General features: G+C 44.0%; 3 protein-coding genes across 3 annotated transcripts; 2 read left to right on the top strand and 1 right to left on the bottom strand.

Moving 5' to 3' along the window:
- Positions 1 to 2,228: 2,228 nt before the first annotated feature.
- LOC125544825 lies at positions 2,229 to 3,907 on the top strand. Its single transcript, XM_048708589.1, has 2 exons — positions 2,229 to 2,477; positions 3,116 to 3,907. The coding sequence occupies exons 1-2, from the start codon at positions 2,335 to 2,337 to the stop codon at positions 3,699 to 3,701; spliced, it is 729 nt and encodes a 242-aa protein (XP_048564546.1). The 5' UTR covers positions 2,229 to 2,334; the 3' UTR covers positions 3,702 to 3,907.
- Positions 3,908 to 8,993: 5,086 nt separating this feature from the next.
- On the top strand, positions 8,994 to 11,835 carry LOC125544824 (OPA3-like protein). The gene is made up of 4 exons (XM_048708588.1): positions 8,994 to 9,281; positions 10,179 to 10,313; positions 10,516 to 10,602; positions 11,255 to 11,835. The coding sequence occupies exons 1-4, from the start codon at positions 9,153 to 9,155 to the stop codon at positions 11,441 to 11,443; spliced, it is 540 nt and encodes a 179-aa protein (XP_048564545.1). The 5' UTR covers positions 8,994 to 9,152; the 3' UTR covers positions 11,444 to 11,835.
- Positions 11,836 to 11,926: 91 nt separating this feature from the next.
- LOC125544823 (reticulon-4-interacting protein 1, mitochondrial) lies at positions 11,927 to 16,316 on the bottom strand. Its single transcript, XM_048708587.1, has 7 exons — positions 15,915 to 16,316; positions 15,273 to 15,500; positions 14,819 to 14,892; positions 14,067 to 14,226; positions 13,129 to 13,248; positions 12,938 to 13,046; positions 11,927 to 12,322 (listed from the first exon to the last, which is right to left on the bottom strand). The coding sequence occupies exons 1-7, from the start codon at positions 16,131 to 16,133 to the stop codon at positions 12,141 to 12,143; spliced, it is 1,092 nt and encodes a 363-aa protein (XP_048564544.1). The 5' UTR covers positions 16,134 to 16,316; the 3' UTR covers positions 11,927 to 12,140.
- Between the last annotated feature and the right edge of the window lie 4,919 nt (positions 16,317 to 21,235).

Here is a 21,235-nt window from a genome sequence, read left to right as displayed (position 1 = left end):
CATGGCAAAGTGCAACAAACAACACTACAAATTAAGTGGAGCTCAATATGCATCGAGTTGCATATTGACGAAACACCACATCAAATATTTAGTTCTCTCTCGTTTATGTACACAACAATATTAAATGTTGTTAAACATGGCTAGAGGTGAAGCATATGAAAACTACCTATCTAGGCAAGTTTAAATGAGGCCGGAATAACAAACAACAATTCCGGTAAATCCTCATGGGCATAATATGAATTTGCTACTGTTCTGCCCTATACACAATTTTAGAGTTGTTAAACATGCAAAGCAATGCCACCATGTTAAACTAGGCATTTTTCTACCCCATTTACATATAAAGATTATTTAAAATGGAGCTACGGTTATTAAGTTATGAATTAAAGCATTTTAGCATGGCATTTAAGCAAATTTAAACAAACAGCAGTTTAAACATTTTAAACATGCATGAAAGTTGGATATTATGAAACTAGACAAGATTCTAAGCAACTTTCATATATAAATCATTTTAATCCGATGCATCATTTGTGAGTTACGTTATGCATGAACTAGGAGTACTTTTCTGCAAAACTGCAAATCCCTGGAATAAAAGGAAAATCGTTCTGGAGAAAAAAAACATGAAATGAGCCAAAACTGGTCAGCCCAACAGTGGAAAGGGGAGGCGCAGCAGTGGCTCACCATGGGCTTGGCCCATGAGTTGGAGGGGAAGCAGGCCGGGGCGCTGCTGGGCCTGCTGTGGATCTGGCCCACGCGCAAGGCAGCGGTCAACGCCGGCGTGCTGCGTTGCCATGGTGGTCCGGCGGTGGCGCATGACGGCGGGGAAGGTCGGAGACGGTGGTGGGGCAAAGGGGCAACCAAATCCTGGGGAGGCCGGCCCGTTTCCAGCAACGACGAGGCTGGCCGGCGATGGGACGGCGAGGTGCGGCACTCCGGCGGCGGTACCTGACCACGGGCAGAGAGAGGTGAGAGGCTTGGGTGAGGGGAGAGAGGGAAGAAAGGGTGCACGGGGAACGAGGTGCGGGCGACCTAGGAGGAGGCGGTCGTCCCCAGCGGCACTCCGGCGAGCCCTGACGTGCTCCGGTGGCCTAGGTCGCCGGCGGGCGGGGAGGAGAAGGTCGAGCGGCGCAAGGAGCTCAGGATTGGGCTCCTCCCGATCCGGATCGAAGATGGCGGCGCGGTGCGGGCGTCTCGGGCCCAGATCGGCCCGGGGCGGGCCGCAGATGGGCTCCGGCGGGCCCGTGCGAGAGGTGGAGGGAGGCAGGGGCGACGTGGCACGTAGGGGTTGGCTGCGCGCGGCGAAGCTGCTGACGTGGCGGCGGGGAGTATGCCGGCGCTAAAAACGAGGAAGGCGGCGGCGGCTGATGATTTGGGGGCGCGGAAAACGAGGAGGAGGGGAAGGAATGTCCAGATTTGGAAAGGGGGTTCCCTTTTATAGCAAAAATGGCTAGGGTTGAGATTCTAGGGGATTTTCGGAGCCTCCGATCGTGATCCGATGACTCCGGACGCGAGGAGGGGTAGGTTGGAGCTTGTGGGCTGTGCAGAAGGCCCCGGGCTGAGACGAGAGAAGAGAGAGGGAGGCCCGACGTCTGTTTCCGGAGACCGAAAACGTCCGATGTTTGACCGTCCATAATGCCGCTATAGTTTAACGGTTGGTCTATCAAACGAGCTCTGAATGCAATGAAACTTGGCAAGCGGCCTACTGACAATAAAACAACACTGCACGCCAACTTTAATCCCATTCCGAGAACATTTTTCGGCCACTTATAAAATAATATTTCGGACGTGCCGCGGGCGCGTGCAAGTGTGGACGGGCTCAGAATGGACGATGGAAAGAACTGGGAGACCCGGACGGATGCAAGTTTTGAAAACATGCAGATGCAATGTGGATGATGACATGGTAAAGATGCGACACGCAAGCAAATGACAAGGCAACAGCAACGAATAATTGGAAGACACCTGACGCAACAGTCACGAGACGTTACAAGCGGCCAATCCAATGTGCCACCAACTAGCAGGCCTGGTGAGAAAAGAGACGAGCGCGTACACGTCCGTCTTGTGTTCGCGCCGACGCAAATCCGGCTTAAAAATGGGCCGGGAATGAATCGGTAGGCGGACGAAAACGGACGCCCGTCTATGTGGATCGGCGCGTTGAGTCGACTTTTTTGTCCATATTGATCCAAACAGACGGCCATAGACGAAATGGGTAACCCATTGGAGTTCTCTAATTTTCCTAAAATAACAACGGAGCCGAGCGACGGCAGAGAGAGTCAAAGATAGACACGAGAAGCGGGAGGATAGCCTGCTTGCGCGGCTGCGACGACTTATTTCCCGGCGATGTCGGCGGCGCAGGCTGCGAGCGCCATCTTGCGGCCGTCCGCGAGTACGCCGCTCAGGGAAGCGGCGTTCTTCTTCACCGATAACCACAACCCCTCCCCGGCTCGCCTCTGCATCCGACGAGGCAGTGCGGAGAGAACCTTGTGAGGCCCCTTTCTTGGCTATTGTTCTCGATTTCTTGGTCTGATTGTATAAGCCCACGCAGTAATCCCCTGGTTCTTGCTCCAACCACTCAATTTGCTTGGGATTTTTTTTTTCCTTCCGGTTCTCGCACCGTCGGGCGCCCCGCCCCTTCCATCTTTTAGCAGTTCTGGGGCATAATTTATTTCTGTCAGACTTTAGTTCTGCAGCTATGGAATTGGATTGTGTAGTGTAGATACCAATATGCGCTTGTGTGGTGGCATATTAGCACTGCCTCATATGATCTTATATAACTGGCCTAACTTACAGAAGACCTAGACAAGAGTTAGATGAATGTGAACTTACTCTCGAGCAAATTAGAGGTTTACTAGAAGATAACATCAATTGCTAATGTGTCGAGCTCCACTTGTGAACCTAGAAGGCTAGAATGTGCAACTTGTGTTTTCCTGATGCTACAGAGTATTTCTGAGAGTAGTAATTTTCTGCATAAGTTAGAACGTTCTTTGGAACTGTAATTCTGAATGAGCCATTTTCTGATACTTGAATCTAGCCGAAAGTGGCCATGGCTGATATAATACTTTTCAATAGGAATTAAGTAGAAACAAAACCATGTGCTATTCTCATAATGCCACACGTTCAGTGCAGGGCTTCAAATTGCAGCCTCCAACTTTAACAGATCCAGAATTTGCCATGTTAAAAGTGGGGAGGCTGATGGCTATCCGCAAACTGAAGAAGATCAGTTAGCTGACGAAGAAACCCTTCAGCGTAATTTGGACAGAGCTATCCGGGAAGAAGATTATGCCCGTGCTGCCAAAATCAGGGACGATCTGCGTGTCCTCCATGAGGATACTGAAGCTTCCGTCCTTGCAGCAAATACACGATTCTACAACGCTTTCAAGAATGGAGATTTTACTGCAATGTACTCTATCTGGGCTAAAGGAGACCACGTGTATGTCGTCCATCCCGGTGCAGGTCGGATATCCGGTTACGATGTGGTCTTGCAAAGCTGGGAGATGGTGTGCAACGCGGACTATGAGTTCCCTCTAAACATTGATCTTAAGAACATAGAGGTTCATGTGCGCGGTGACCTTGGTTATGTTACATGCTTGGAGTTGGTCAAGACCAAAGGAAAATCTTGGGGGAAGCAAATTGCCACCAACGTCTTCGAGAAGATAGATGGCACATGGTATATCTGCATTCACCATGCTTCACACATTGAAGAATGAAATGCTGACATTTTCTGGTGGTTTATGTTGTATATTCCATAGCCGTTGGCGATGTAATGCCATGTGGGGTTATATATGACTGGAATTTACTATTGCTCATGGACTTGACACCTCAAGGAGGTGAAGTCATATTCCATATCCAAGCTACTTAAGCATAACCCTGATTGACATTGATCCTTGTTGTGAATATGCAGTCAAATGTTTCATGCTTTGCTTGTTGCGACCAATGTTCTGCCAGGGAGTGCTGGATTTGGCAATTTGGCATTAATTTTGCTTGCTAACTTTATATTGGATATCAGGTGGTACTATTGTTTTCGTTTATCAATTTTCATTTTTCTGCATTAGGCCTTTATTTGGAATTCCTTCTACTAGTTTTTTTTTGCTGCTTTCTATGTGGAGGTTAGGTTCTTCTGTACTTTTTTCTGCTTGTCGGGTAAGCGCCACTCTCTGCCATTCTGGTGGACTTTTCTTAATCCAACTTATGTGTGTTTTGCGATTGTTAAAAGAAGAAAATTCGTTTATAATATTTTGTGCTATCCAGCTCAGGTAGTGTACCGGGCACTAATTCCCCACGAAACAGAACATGGGTGTACAATGGGCACCCAGGTTTGACATCCCAAAATTTCAGAATTTTTAAAAATTTCCTGGTGTGGCTCTCGGGTGCCACACACCTCTATATGAATATAGCATTAGAAAAATATCAGGAAATTCAAAAAATTCTGAAATTTTGGGATATCAAACCTAGGTGCCCAGTGTACACACGTTTTCAGTTTCATGGGGAAATGGGTGCCCGTGTTAATCTCGGTAAAAAAGTCAAAAAAAAATCCTATGTATGGAAAACATTATTTGGATAGATCGTATGTCAGACTGTATTTTCTTCGCCGTGGATACCACGGTCACCCATTTCCCATGAAACTGAATGCGAGTGTACAATGGGCACCCAGGTTTGATATCCCAAAATTTCAGATTTTTTGAAATTTCCTGATATTTTTCTTAATGCTATATTCATATAGGGGTGTGTGGTACCTGGGAGCTCCAATGCATTCCCCCATATATTCGCCACTATTTTCTAAATCAGTGAACTTTTTTAAAATTCGTGTACTTCTTTCAAATTTGTGATTTTATTGAATTATAATTATTTTGAATCTATAAAAAAAGTCAGCAGTTGTCGGCTTTCTCTTTACAGTGAGGGAGCGAGGGAGTCTGGTGAGTGAGCAATACTGGCAAGTGAGGCGAGGATAGCGCTAATTTTGGGCCTCAGCCACCACTTTTCGTCAGTGCTTAAGGCGCCGGGGAGGACTGTCAGAGGTCCGGTTGGAGATGTTATCGCCTAATGGCTCGGACAAATCTTTCTCTCTCCTTTTCCCTTTTTCTTATTTTTTTCTATTTTTAATATAGTTTTATTTTCAGCTATTTACTTTACTTTATCTTTTGACCTTTTCATTTTATTTTTTCATGTATTGTTTACATCTTACTTGAGTTTGTTCACTTTATTTTTAGAATCTGTTTTTTTAATCATTTCGGTGTTAAATACATGAACAATTTCGGTGCTAAGTACATGATTTTCTATTTTCAAAGGATGAAATATCCTATAAAAGCTTGAGTTTTTTTACTCAAAAGAATTTTTCGAGTTTGCACTAAGGCAAAAATCAAAGTAGAGACCTAGTTTCTGGAAAGTAACCCGGTAAGTTCCAAGGGTCAACCTCGCTAAGGGCTTGGTCGGAGCTCTAAGTACATGTAGGTCGGGTGGAGTTTCGATTTTAGTTGAAATCCCCATGTCACGACACTATTTTCACGTGTTGTGTGTGTGTGTGTGTGGAGGGGGGGGGGGGGTTCGAATATACTCGGGATTATATGAATATATATGGTATAAGTACGAGTGAAAAGCAATGGAAGACGTATCTATGTATAAGTATGGGATAAAGAGATTTGCTAAGTTGTCTAGGTTGGTTTAGGCTAAAGATTTGCTTTCCTTTGTCATTGGAGACTTGTAATCCAACTCAATTTCAGCCCGACTTTGAAACCAGGGCTTGACGCGTATACAAGGATCCATAGGCCTAAGCAAAAACTCTCCATGCCCAACCTCTCTCGAAGAGGCAGGAGCACACTAACAACACATATGGAGTATGGATCTCTAGTTGCTAGGTTTTTTTAACTCTTTTAGCCATCAAAGGCTCTTTTAATTTGTTTAGAGATAATAAGAGATCGACCAAGGTAGAAAAATAGGGTTGTTACCCACCTCCGCGGTCTTACAAATCGTTGTGTGATTCATCAGCAAGATCTTTCTATCACCCCACATCCATGTTTCCGACTAGGTATACACCCATACACATGGTACGTGAATTTCCTTTTCTTTTGCGGGGAATGGTAAATGAATTTCGTACATCCACATGCATTGTGTCGTATATCTATTAAAAGGTACACTAAGTGTATGTGTGTTAGATAACCATTTCTCTAGCTTGTGTATAGGTCAACCATGTGCAACCATATGCATCAATTGGGCCTCATAAGAGGTGGATACCAACTTTAAAAAATGTGATGGATGCCTCAGAGAGAAAGGGGGGATATGGGGGTTCTAGATGTTTGGATTTGGCAAAAAATGACTTGTGGTTTTATTATGTTTGACCAAAACGATGACATGTACAAGTCGCATGTTGCCGGCGTGTGCACCATCCCCTTCTTTCCCGGGGAGTTCACCGTCTCCTCCTCCGACACATGCAACGTTCCCTACTCCGACGTGTGCATCATCCCCTCCTCTAGTGTGTGCATTGTCTCTTCGAGATTCCTGGAACGGCTGAGCACTATTTGCGCCTTGTCCCAAAATTCTCGTGCCATTACATCCATTTGTTTCAGATCCAACATGATAAACCGATTCTCTGACTCAATGTGTTCAGTTGTCGCCCGATTCTCCTAAATTTGGAGCCTAGGCGCCTCCATCTCTTCCTGACACCGTCTACACTCTTGCATCACATCTCATCTCGCCCTCTTCTCTTGGTTCTTCTTCTCCTTCATATGTGGTTTTTCTTGCTTCTTCTTCTCGGCGTACTCGGTTCTTATCTTCCCCAACTCATCGACATTTTTTTCCATCGCCTCCATCTCTCCTCTCTCTTGAGCTTTTCCTTTCCTCTCTTCCTCTCATCGGGTCGACCCGTGCTAGACACCGGAGTGGGACTTCTAGGCACCTTTTCTTTTGCCTCTCCATCACCATCATCTTCACCATTGTCCATGTCCGGAGAAGTATTGTTGCACTTCTCTGATTTTGGATTGCCGCCGTCATACCTCGACTTCCACTTCTCGTGGCCTTCCAAAAAACCCAACAATGTAGGAGGCCAAACGATTTTCCCTTTTACTTTCTCAGTTGTCAATACCTTTCTTGTGCTATGGTTTCCTATAACAAACAAATGCTAAAATTGATAAGAATGCTCAAAGTAATGCAAATGTGGCTTAAGAAAATAATAAATTTTCTTACATATTGGTCAATGGTGACACCGCTAGGAGGAACATGCTTCACTTGGTCCAAGTAACCTGACCCGGCACATCTCTTGAATTCCAAATGTCATCTTGGGGGGGGGGCACATCTCTTGAATCATACCCCATCGGTTTTTGAGAGATTTGAGGCTACACTTTATTCTCCACCCAAGATGACATTTGGAATGCTCCTTGATGTGCTTGCAATACTTTGTGCTCATTTGATCTTTTCCGGCGACCGCATTGAGAGAGATATTTTCCAATCCCCTGGCAAGCACAATATCCTCATTTGAGGTGAAGTTTGCTTCCCGATTTTCTTTCTTCTTCGATGAGCCAGAAGATTCAAATTGATCAAATTCGGTATCTTGTCTGGACACATCCATTTGCTCAAAATGCGACAATGATGCGCCCTCAAGTTTGAAATCATTTGTCCCGTCAGAATCACCAATCACTCTCGAGGAATGCTTCTTTATTGACCGTTGATCTCCCAAAATCACATAATCATCTCTAAATTACAAATATTGCACATTTGCCAATACTTTTCCATGGTCACCTTGCATTCAATCGAACAAAAGAACGTACTTCCTCCGTCCGAAAATACTTGTCATCAAAATGGACAAAAATGGATGTATCTACAACTAAAATACATCTAGATACATCTCCTTTTATTCATTTTGATGACAAGTATTTCCGGACGGAGGGAGTATAAGGCAAAGGATGTCTTTTTTTTACCTCATCATCGTTTCTGGTCTGGCGTAGGAGTGGGGAGGTGCCCTAGTTTTTTCCCGCCGCGGAACAAAGCGAGGAAGGGCAACGGCTCGGCCCTTCCTCGTCTTCTTCTTCGATCCCTTTGGTACCGGCAGGGGGGAGGCCGCCGCATACACACGGCGACATAGGATTTGCCACCTCTGTGACCGGTAGTGAGGGCGAGGTGCCGCCCTAGGCGGGGCGGCCGACCGTCGGAGGCGTAACCACCGTCGAAGTCGTGGGATCTAACTCCAAAATGATGGAAATTGGACGCGAGGGTCGAGGCAACGCCCATGGCATCGTCGGCAAAGGCTGGGGACGGCAGGAAGCGGTCAAAGGCGGCCCTACGACAAGGAAGGTCGGCTGCGGCATGAGCGGGAAGAGCAGCTGAAGGGGAAAATATCACGTCAAACCGTTTTGGGACAGGGTGAGCTCCAAACATCCTCGCCCTACCACCAAATATGATGGCTCGTGGGCCTGATTTGGAGCCCCTCAAAAACTATAGCGATCAATGGCGGCCTTTCCGGACGAGACTTGCCTGCTCCCCCAGCGTGCGCCCATCCGTGCTCTCGCATACGTGGCATAATTTGATTGGAACAAAATAAGGCCCGGCCCTACCCCTTAAAATCAGAGAGAAAGATGATTAGATTAGAAAGAAAAAGAAGAAGAAAAAACAGCCGTAGGATGAAGTGGGAGCACGGATAGGAGTATGGAGAGGGAACAGGCAAGCCGGATCCGGCCTTTCCGTCCAAGACCGTCATAATGGCCGTTACCATGGCGATCGGGCCGTTTATGTGGATTTATTTTGTGCTATCGTAAAAGATGAATAAATTATATGTTTATCCTGAAGTGAAGATCAAGCCTCCAATGATACGACCAAAGAGGAGAAGTGAAGATCGAGCCTCCAATGATACGACCAAAGAGGACGCATATGTACGTGAGTGTCGTTATAATAGTATACTGGGATTCTGCTCCGTACGCTCTATGGAAGCAGAGCCAAACTTGGGCAATAAGCTTATTGAATTGTTCACGGACACGGGTAAACTAGCGACCAACTTGGCCAATAAGCCCACAACTGCCCGTCCTTCCTCAAGAGTCCCCTCTCCTTCCTCTCCAAGAAAAGTAGAGCCAAACCAAACCAGCAACAAATTCCGCCACGCCGCCTGCGCCCCCACACCCACGCCGCCTCCCTCTCTCCCCTTCGCGAGCACCGGCGGAGGACCGCGGAGCGCGACGATGGTGCTGCCACTGATGAAGCTCGGCTTGCTCGCGTTCCGGACGCTGAGCAAGCCCGTCGCCAATAAACTCAAGCGCAACGCCGGCATCCACCCCAGGTTCCGCGGGTTCATCATCGACGTCGCGCAGGTGACGTTCCGTCAGTTCATCCCCCATATTACCTCGCCCGTGCCTCTGATCCTGGTGTCTGCAAGTTGGGGGGGGGGGGGGGGGGGGGGGGGGCGCCTGCACTTCTTGATCGCTTCTGTCCAGTACGGTCTGGAGGACCGGAGCGGATCTTCCTTCCGTGTTTCTTTGCTCTGTATCTTTCTTGACGATCTCAAGCGGGGGAAGTGCATGACAAAATGCTTATTAGAAAAGGCGTGAGGACCTGCCTCTGTTTTTACTGGCTAATTCTAAGTTGGTGACAGCATTGGTCTGATATGTCGCAGAATCGAATCGATTTCATGCTTGGGCGTGTGGGATAATTGGCGATTTAGGTACCCTGTTCTTTAATGTGGACACATGGTAGTTCTTTGAGATTCTGAATGCTGATGTTACACAAAAGGAATATCTAAGCGATGACAATTTACAGTGATTCCTTACAGTCTTACAGATCAGTTTGGAATGATCATGGAACCCTCTGTGAACAACATACGTCAATGATCACCATCAAAATGTCACGTTACTTCTTGCTGACAGTGAAAGGACCTATGTAGTACTCCTATATGCTATTGATGTGGATAGAGTGTATGTGTCGTGATGTGAAGTATTGTTGATGATGATGTTCAATTCTTGTGGAACGCTTCAAAGATTTTCTCGGTTGAGATTTACTCATACAAGAACTGAATAACAATTTTGCCATGTCCTCTTCGGTTTGCAGTTTATTGATCTGTTCAAAGAATTATAAATTTGGATGCACTCTGTTTCTCTTGCATAGAGTACAGTAAACAATATATATATATATATATATATATATATATATATGTAATACATTGTGTGAGTGTGATTACTGTATTGACAAGATGTATGCCCCACTATGTTCAGGCAAACCATCGTTTAGCAACAAACATGCAGAGGCGGCTTATTGGACGTGCGACTGACATTCACATCCGGCCCCTGAATGAAGAGAAAGCTATTCAAGCTGCTACAGATCTTCTTGGTGAACTGTTCATTTTCTCGGTAAGTACTCTGGACCGAAATGGACTGTTGAGTTATTAACAACTTTCTGTAATGCATATGGAAGAACTAAAAACCCAACAAGTCCAAGAATCTGGTTTCTGTTATCACTAACTGTCCTAGATCTTCAGACCCCTAGAAATACTTGATGATTGTATGATGGCAGATGATTACAACTGACATGGACTCCCACGTAATTTCTCAGGTTGCTTGTGGTGCAATAATCTTTGAGGTTCATAGAAGTGGCAAGTCAGAAGCCAGAAAAGAAGAGGCCCGTAAGAAGGCACTGGAGGTAAGATGATTGGTTCATTGTCCGATCGGTTGTGGTCGTGTTTTGTTTTTATTTGCACCACTGTCTGGTACTCGTTGACTCAAATGCTTTTCACTTTTATTCCCTCCATTCCTAAATATAAGACTTTTTAGAGATTCTAATACAGACTACATACAAAGCAAAATGAGTGAATCTACACTCTAATATACGTCTATACATTCGTATGTAGTCCGTATTGAAATCTCTAAAATAGCTTATATTTAGAAACGGGGGGAATAAAATTTGGTTGTTTGCATCGCGTGATGCAGAGGCTGGGGTAGTCCTCTTTTCGGGAAAAAAGATGACAGTTTTCACGCTTCCATATTTATTGATGCAGAGGCCGGGGGATAGCCTCCTTTATGAAAAAAAAACACTTCCATATTTATAATGGAAAACATGAGATTTCTAGGATATATCACGATCAAGTACACGACAGAAAGTGCCAGTAATCTGTGTTGTGGACTCTACTGTCAAGAATTCAGATTTCTCTCGGTTATGAACAGCTATTTTTATCCTACATATCAAGAGACAAAACAAATCGCTGACAGTTTATTTGGAACATGCCCTACATACAATCTTGTCAACAGTTGTGCGGAGATGATCGACTCTTTTTTCATGTTTATAAAAATGGCAGGAAATAAAGGAGAAGATGGAGGAGCTCGAGAGAGAAAAGCAGATGATGAAGCTGAGGGTGGCCGAGGTGGAGCGGGTGACGGGGGTAGGGGGAGGGTGGCCGTGGGTTCTTCCAAGGGCCTTCACTTCGGGCGCAGCCCAGCCAGAGCCAGAGCCAGAGCAAGCAGCTCAGCAGCCCACGGCTGCTTAGCTGCCGATGGCAGATGCAGATCGCCTCCGTAGGCAGTTCCTTGAATGATTCCATTCCATCGCGTTGGAAAACCAGCGCTGAGATTTGTGTAGCGCGTGTTGTGAATAGTTTGTCCCGAGAGGTTTGGTCTGAATTGGAGCTGTCGATGGAGGATGATATATTCCTTTCTTTCTTTTGTTGACATCAGAGGATGATATGTTCCTGGTAGTAACGAGGTGCCTGGAATTGTAGTTACTTCGTATTCAGACTTAAGAGTTATACTAATATTAGAGAGTAATCAAGTTAACAGCTCAAGTGGTAATTCCTTTTGGCATGAAAGTGATTTTTAAGGACTCTGGTATTGGAATATTAGCAGAACAAACACGGAACAGACATTGAGAAATTTTGTCAGGAAGCGAAGAGTATTAACCACGAACGGTCTCATCCACAAACGTATTCTGGCAGGAGAAAATGCACCTGAAAATAACAATGACTGGGATCCACTGAAATAAGTCTCTTCGTATTGCATATCATTATTTACTGCATTTACACTAAAACCCGACAAAATAACCCTGTAGTACTACCTAGAGAACGAGCAAATTTATAGCTTCAAAGCCGCACGACTTTTCTTTGGGAGAAAGACAAAAAATAAACATCATGGTACAATTAAGAAGGAACGTCGGTCCTTCCGTGATCGTCGGACGAACCCCTGCTAACACTAGTCGAACTCTAGAACCACCTTGCCAGGCACCAGTCTTTTCTCCTTGGCCTCATGAGCTTCTCTTACTTGGCTGATAGGAAAAGTCTTCTCCACAGGTATCTGTAGTTTTCCAGCTCCGGACAGCCTCTGGATCTCATGGAGACCGTCAGGATCAGCTCTCATGTATGTCCACCAGTACTCTGAAATTATATTAGATTGGATGTGAACAGCATTTGTTAAGAACAACATCTTGCACAGATAATGGAATACTCCATCCATCCAGAAAACCTATCGGAGAAATGGATGTATCTAGAAGTATTTTAGTTCTAGATACATCCATTTTTATCCATTTCCGGACGGAGGGGGTATATGCTACTTCCTCCGTCCGGAAAAGCTTGTCCCTCAAATGAATGTATCTAGCATCAAGTTAGTGCTAGATACATCCATTTGAGGGACAAGTTTGGGACAAGCTTTTTCGGACAGAGGGAGTACCTAGATAGCTAGGGAAAGCATTTTATAAAACTAAAACCACCAAATCCTAGTGGTGTTTGTAACTCAACTAAAGAATGCACTTTGTATTGCTTGCTTCTTTTTCTTATTTGTTGCTAAAACAGCATTTTCTTGGACAGTTACTGACCAAGTTCTAGATGGCAGCAATCAGCTTGTGATTGGAATTGTGGGCCTCGACAGATTATAAACAGTTACCACATAATCTATAGTGATTAAATAGGATCCCTCAGACTCAGATATAATAACAAGTTCCAAAACGAATTATACTATTGGATCAAAATATACAGGCCAACGGAGCTCTTTACCTATTCCATGAGAACAACGATACTGCATCTGTTTCTTCAATAAAGTAGCAGTAGCAGCAGGAAGTCCCACATATAATCCATATCTATCTGCTAGTGAAGCTGCTTCTCCCTAATTCATGTAAAAGGGAAGACAATAAGGAAAGGAGAAATAAAAGAAACACACGGAAAGATTAAACATGCAGATTGATTACCTGAAGGGTCATATAATGTCCGCCTCTTCTCAGAAGATTAATGCCAACTCTTTCAGTTTCAGCTATTCCTATTGTATCTAACACGGCATCAAACTTTCCTGTAACCGTCGATTCAGTATCCTGTAGTGTACAATGTAAAACATAAACATCATGGACGAAATGCTATTCAAGGCTAGGAATTTCTTGAGAAGAGAATCAAAACATATGAGAGGGTAGCGCCTTAACTATTTCACCAAACTGCAGAAAAGATTATTTACCCCTGACACAAAGTTCTTTCATGCTTTCTCAGATATGGAGAATAACTAACAATTTCAGAATGTTATGTTATATGTATACATCAGATCACACAGACACATGGAGTTGCACAACAGCTCAAGCTCACATTCAGAACTACTGGCACCAAGAGCATGGTCGATAAATCTAAAAATACTGCCGTACTGCAGTTTTGCAAGGAAAGAAATAGTAGTAACACCAGACCTAAGTAAAGCCACTCTGTACGTATCAGACACATCCTGCTAAACTGCATAAGTAATTTTGCTGCTTCATAGCATCGAAAAGAATTGGGAGATTCAGCAAAATACATGAAAGGGGATAATAATACACAACAGCTAGCAGTTTCTTGTACTCAGCATCACAGAGCAAAGTGGAGTTGAAAAAGTGATGATTCTAGGTTCCCCTTTTTTCATTTATGCATGAATTTACCAGCTCATATAGCAATAAAACTAGAGTGATAGATAAAAGTGACAGAAATGAAATGTGCTGTCCTAGTACCATATTATTACATAACTATCCCACTATATGCATTCTTATTCTGCTAAAAGAATGATAATTATACAGTGAAATATCGACACAAACCAGGGACATACATGACTATGCTATGTTGTTGAGGTCAAAATATTGGAAGGTCAAGAGACTTCTGACTTCTGAAGGATTTTTACCTCTCTGGCGTAATCAATAGCCTTTTCAGCACCGGCTGCCAAAACTTGCTCGATACTTTGGGCTCCACAGGTAGCTGAAACACTACATCCTGCAGCTACCGCAAGCTGAACAGCAGAAAGCCCAACTGCTCCTCCTCCACCAAGCACAAGTAATCTTTGTCTAAAATAAAAATTGATTGCGCCCAGTTCATAAGAATGGAAAAATAAACTTTAATATGATGGCATTTAATCAGGATTGTTGGCCTAGCTAACAGATTGGCTTTCAGAACAATCAAAAGGGAAGTGCAGCGTTCCAGGCTTCCTGCAGAGTTGCCAAGTATTACCTCCGTCCCAAATTACTTGTCTCAGATTTGTCTAGATACAGATGTATCTAATACTAAAACATGCCAAAACTATACTAAAACAAATCTAGGACAAGTAATTCGAGACGGAGGTAGTACACGGTAGAAGCTGAGAGAAACTGTAGCGCAAAATATAACAAATATTCCTAAAACTTCACATAAATTAACTTTTGACAGTAACATGCTTCTGGTTGGCTGCTGAATACGCAAATGGGAGGAGGACAAATATAATTGCCAAAGAAAATTCAGCATAATTCAGAAATCATCTATTGCATACCTACCTAGATCATGAGCATAGCAGTAAATAGTGGTCATATTAACAATATTCAGTAAATCAACCAATGTGCGACCAATTCACAAGAAACAGCAACAAAGGCAACTTGTCAAACTGTGGTGTGCAATATAACATACCCTTTAGAAATTCCAGCAGTACCATATAAAGCACGCCACGCAGTCAACGCAGCAAACGGAATTGCACTGGCCTCCTATAATATAAACAAAAATTAGCTCTCGCTGCTTGTAAGGAGCCTTTTTTTCAAGCAGGTAACCAAACTAAACACCATGTCTTCAGTCATCAACTAACTTAAGAAAAAATAAAATTCTTCTCTCCATCACCAAATGTAAAAAAATAACAGACCCTTTGCTGAATATGTAAAAAATAACTATCAAATGTGCACCCTTGAAACTGATTAAAAATTATATCTTGTATATATTAGAGGCTGAAACAGGGTATATGTCCAAAACTAGATCAAATCATTATAGTAAAACTATTGAATAATCTAGGTGGACAAACTGAAAGTAATCCTGAATTGGACTTTTGAAGAAATAGTAGAATGCAAAGGGTAGGATTTCAGTGAGCTCCTACCACATGAGTGAGCGTAGATGGTTTAGAAGTAAGCTCATCCTGTGAAAGAACTGCATAATCAGCACATGTCCCTCTAATCGCTGTTGGATGCAAGGCACCAAACACTTCTTGCCCAATATAGAATGACGACACAGAAGTCCCTGTAGCTGCAACTTCACCACTGATGTCCCGGCCAATGATGAGAGGTAGGAGTGGCTCGAATATGCAACGGCCATAGCCAGACCGCATCTGCCGATAAACAATACATTTACCAAGTAAACATTCCACAATTAGCAATGGAATGATATAATCTTAAAGCAGATCCATTTATTCTGAGAACAGAACAGTACATCTCATATTCTGATAACACCCATCATGTGTCATCTGGGACCAAAAATGTATTAACTCTAATGTTTATTATAGCAGTCTTTCATTGAAATGGCAGTAATCCTCACACTATTCAGTAGCAAGCGTCGCAACAAATTAGTGAGTGGCCAATAAATTCCTACAATGCGATCGGTTCAGATAAAACAGGCGCCCGACGACCCAAGCTAATCCTAATTCCCAGCATGTCATCAGAAACGAAAGAGAAAGTGACTGTTTTCACCAGACAGTTCAGTCCCAAGGTGGGGAGGGGGTGTCCAAAATGGGGGGAGTGCTCACTCGCAGGTCGAGGGGGTTGATGGAGACGGCGCGCGCGCGCACGAGCACCTCCCCGGGCTTCAGATCGGGCGCGGGCACCCCCTGCCTCACCTGCAGCACCTCCGGCCCGCCGAACCGCGGCACCACCACCTCGCGGCCGCTCTTCCCCGCCGCCGCCGTCGACAAGGGCCGCGCTCCCGGGATCCGGCGGCGAGCCCTGGCCACCGCCCTCCACCACATCGCGGCGAGGTCACAGCGAGGGGGCGGGGGATCCCAGGCCTCGTGACCTAGTGACGGATGCGGAGGCGGCCTGCTGGTGAGAGGCGACAATGGCGACACCCCTGCTCGGTTGGGCGACCGGAGGAGGAGACGGGGGGAGGCGGGGAGAGAGGGTTAAGAATAATCGAGCCTCGTGAGACTCACATGTGGGGACAGGGGAAGGGAGGCTTTACGTGTCCTCACGCGGGCAGACGTGGCTCGAGGGGAATTCGAGCTCGCGGCGACGGTGGACGCAAGGGCGAGGTGGGTGCGATGTGTCCGGCTCCCAGCCAGGGGTCGCGGCGTCGGAGGATGGAGAGATCTCGTCCGTCCGTTGGACTTCACTCTTTGTACGGCTCTAGACTCGTGCTACGGTGATCTTCCATTAATTCAGCAGGTTATACACATAAGGTGTTAGATTTTGGAGCAAAAGAGTCTAGATGATACTCCTATACTTTTCTAAAGGAAAAAAAAAGAGTCTAGGTGATACATATTCACTTCTTTTGCAGAAAAGGGCTCAAGGCCAGGTACTTTATTCATTTCATCATTTGGTTGCCATCAACAAACTTCAGTCGGGTTTTACGTTCGATTTGGTGGGTACCGAGGGGGTCGAAGGGGATTGAGGGGATTAAATCCCTTTACATGTCAAAATCCCCCTCGATTCTCTCCAATCTCCTATGATCTCCTTGCAGCTAAAATCCCCTTCATTTTTTCATTGCATATCTTTTCTAAATGCAATGTAATTTTTCTAGAAAAAGAAGACACCTCTTCCTTCTGTCGACCAGGAGGCCCTTTCTCTACTTTTATCGATAGGTCGTTACCTCCACGTGCTAGGCACACCCAATCAACCACCAAAATATCTACCATTTAGGACGCTTGTCCCACTTAGCATGAATAGACGTGATTGCACGGTAATCCAAGGGCCAGAGACGACCAGGAAGACCAGACTACCCAATTTCAATGTTCTAAGAAAATGAAAGACATATTTTAAGCACTATGGGCCCATAATACCAAAAAGCTGCTAGATATTGTTATATCAAAAGTGATGCCAATGTTTCTCTTACGCAAATTAAAGGGACCGTGAAGAAAAAAGGATATTGTGGTCACTACAACACATAAGGACCTCCAAAAAGGAAAGGAAAAAGTAATTTATTCATTTTGCATCGGTCGACTTCGCCTCAAAGATGAACTCCTATCGATGCAACGCTATGAATAAGGTGCATGGGACCACTCTCGATGATCACATGACCCTACTAGGGTACCATATCAGCCCGAGAGTGAGGGCCTTCTAGGACTCCCACATAGAGCTTGCAGACTTTTGAAAGGATGTCGAAGAGAGGCAACCATGTTGACAAGAAATATCCACCTAGGTCATGCAAGACAAGTGACCGGTAGCATACATTCATGTTGACAATGACAAAGTTGTAGTCTTTGGTGGAGAATACACTCAACTAAGCTTTAGAGGAGGAAAGGAGGAGATATGGACCCACCAAGAAGGAGCAACAAGGCTGTTGGCAAGGCGAAACATGACAAATCTAAAAGGGCAATTTATTCAATGGGGAGGGTGCCCATATGGAGATGAACGACAACTACACCACATGATAAGACAAGTTATTCAAAGGCAAAGCTAGTATATATACTAGTAAACAAATGTTGGAACCCCTCCTAAGGTGACAATGACTAGCCAAATAAGCAAGGAACTGGGTGAACGGAGGTGGTGCTAGAAGTTGGAGCCTCGTGGAAGTCACACGATCTTGCTGATCTCAGAGTGATGTTGGGTGGTGTGTTTTGCGAATGGGAGACTCCAAACATGAAATTAATATGAACATACCGTTATTCCATGTAGAATCAAAGAAATTTGCCATAATTTGTCCACACAAGATTCACTTGTGATTAAGTTGTGGTCAATGACCATGGTGTTAGGCGCCATAACATCGCACTCAAATGGTCTCCCTTGTTTGTGTCATACGCATAGATGTCATAAGAAAGTTGAGCAAGCAATCTCGCTAATGCATGATATATTATAGATCGAGGAGAAACAAGAGATTGATGACCCACAAGTATAGGGGATCTATCGTAGCCTTTTCGATAAGTAAGAGTGTCGAACCCAATGAGGAGCAGAAGGAAATGATAAGTGGTTTTCAGCAAGGTATTCTCTGCAAGCACTGAAATTATCAGTAACACATAGTTTCTGTGATAAGGTAATTGGTAACGAGCAACAAGTAATAAAAGTAAACAAGGTGCAGCAAGATGGCCCAATCCTTTTTGTAGCAAAGGACAAGCCTAGACAAACTCTTATATGAAGGAAAGCGCTCCCGAGGACACATGAGAATGATCGTCAAGCTAGTTTTCATCACACTCATATGATTCGCGTTCGGTACTTTGATAATTTGATATGTGGGTGGACCGGTGCTTGGGTACTGCCCTTACTTGGACAAGTATCCCACTTATGGTTAACCCCTATTGCAAGCATCCGCAACTACAACAGAAGTATTAAGGTAAACCTAACCATAGCATGAAACATATGGATCCAAATCAGCCCCTTACGAATCAACGCATAAACTAGGGTTTAAGCTTCTGTCACTCTAGCAACCCATCATCTACTTATTACTTCCCAATGCCTCCCTCTAGGCCCAAACAATGGTGAAGTGTCATGTAGTCGACGTTCACATGACACCATTAGAGGGATGACAACATACATCCCATCAAAATATTGAAGGAATACCAAATTCACATGACTACTAATGGCAAGACTTCTCCCATGTCCTCAGGAACAAACGTAACTACTCACAAATCATATTCATGTTCATAATCAGAGGGGTATTAATATGCATAATGGATCTGAAGATATGATCTTCCACCAAGTAAACCAACTAGCATCAACTACAAGGAGTAATCAACACTACTAACAACCCACAGGTACCAATCTGAGGTTTGGATACAAAGATTGGATACAAGAGATGAACTAGGGTTTGAGATGAGATGGTGCTGGTGAAGATGTTGATGGAGATTGGGCCCCTCCCGATGAGAGGAGCGTTGGTGATGACGATGTCGATGATTTCCCCCTCCCGGAGGGAAGTGTCCCTGGCAGAACAGCTCCGCCAGAGCCCTAGATTGGTTCCGCCAAGGTTCCGCCTCGTGGCGGCGGAGTTTCATCTCGAAAGCTTGCTTATGATTTTTTTTCTCGGACGAAAGACTTCATATAGCAGAAGATGGGCACCGGAGGGCCACCAGGGGGCCCACGAGGCAGGGGGGGCGCGCCCAGGGGGGTAGGGCACGCCCCCCACCCTCGTGGCCAGGCTGTGGGCCCCCTCTGGTATTTTCTTTGCTCAGTCTTTTTATTATTTCCAAAAATAACTTCCGTGGAGTTTCAGGACTTTTGGAGTTGTGCAGAATAGGTCTCTAATATTTGCTCATTTTCCAGCCTAGAATTCTAGCTGCCGGCATTCTCCCTCTTTATGTAAACCTTGTAAAATAAGAGAGAATAGGCATAAGTATTGTAACATAATGTGTAATAACATCCCATAATGCAATAAATATCGATATAAAAGCATGATGCAAAATGGACGTATCAACTCCCCCAAGCTTAGACCTCGCTTGTCCTCAAGCGAAAGCCGAAATCGAAAAATATGTCCACATGTTTAGAGATAGAGGTGTCGATAAAAATAAAATACGGGCATGAGGGCATCATGATCATTCTTAGAACAGCAACTTATATAATTATTGTCATATGATCTCTTATGCTAAAGTAACAATTCAATCACAATTTCAAGTATGAATCATAAACTTCATTGAAAACTAACAAACTCTAATCTCAGTCATTGAAGCAATTGCAATTTATCATAACATAGGAAAGAGTCAATATAAGAGCTTTTCAGCAAGTCCACATACTCAACTATCATTTAGTCTTTCACAATTGCTAACACTCACACAATATTTATGGTTATGGAGTTTTAATCGGACACAGAGAAAGATAGGGGCTTATAGTTTTGCCTCCCAACATTTTACCTCAAGGGTAATGTCAACAATAATAGTTCATGAAAACTCACATCCAATTAGCTATAAATATATGGATCTTTCCAACACGTTGTGCTTGCCAAAGGATAAAATGTAAAAAGGAAAGGTGAATATCACCATGACTCTTGCATAAGGTAGAAGATAAAAGTAAAAGATAGGCCCTTCGCAGAGGAAAGCAGAGGTTGTCATGCGCTTTCAGGGTTGGATGCACAAAATCTTAATGCGAAAGAACGTCACTTATATTGCCACTTGTGATATGGACCTTTATTATGCAGTTCGTCGCTTTTATTTCTTCCACATCACAAGATCGTATAAAGCTTATTTTCTCCCACACTAATAAGTCATACATATTTAGAGAGCAATTTTTATTGCTTGCACCGATGATAACTTACTTGAAGGATCTTACTCAATCCATAGGTAGATATGGTGGACTCTCATGGCAAAACTGGTTTTAAGGGTATTTGGAAGCACAAGTAGTATTTCTACTTGGTGCAAAGAATTGGCTAGCATGAGAGGGAAAGGCAAGATCAACATGTTGGATGATCCATGACAATATAATTTATCTCAGATGTAAGAAAACATAACCCATTAAGTTGTCTTCCTTGTCCAACGCCAACTCTTTAGCATGTCATATTTTAATGAGTGCTCACAATCATAAAAGATGTCCAAGATAGTGTATTTATATGTGAAGACCTCTCTTTCTTTATTACTTCCTATTAATTGCAATGATGACCAAAACTATATTTGTCAACTCTCAACAACTTTTATTCATCATACTCTTTATATGTGAGCTCACTACTCTCCATAAGATCCCTATGATCTCTTTATTTCTTCTCTTTTATTTTATTCCCTCAAGATCATAGCAAGATAATCAAGCTCTTGACTCAACACTAATCTTTATTATATAGCTCACGGACTCGATTACATAGAGGGATCATAAAGCAAAACTCACAACTAGATCATACTAAAACTTTATTCTACTAGATCAAGATATAACCAAAAGGATCAAACTAAGAAAAACGGTAAAGATAAAAGATGTGATGGTGATACGATACCGGGGCACTCCC

The sequence above is a fragment of the Triticum urartu genome, chromosome 3, assembly GCF_003073215.2.
Source record: "Triticum urartu cultivar G1812 chromosome 3, Tu2.1, whole genome shotgun sequence".
In the NCBI taxonomy this organism is placed as follows: domain Eukaryota; kingdom Viridiplantae; phylum Streptophyta; class Magnoliopsida; order Poales; family Poaceae; genus Triticum; species Triticum urartu.
This window is presented reverse-complemented; position numbering and strand designations above follow the sequence as displayed.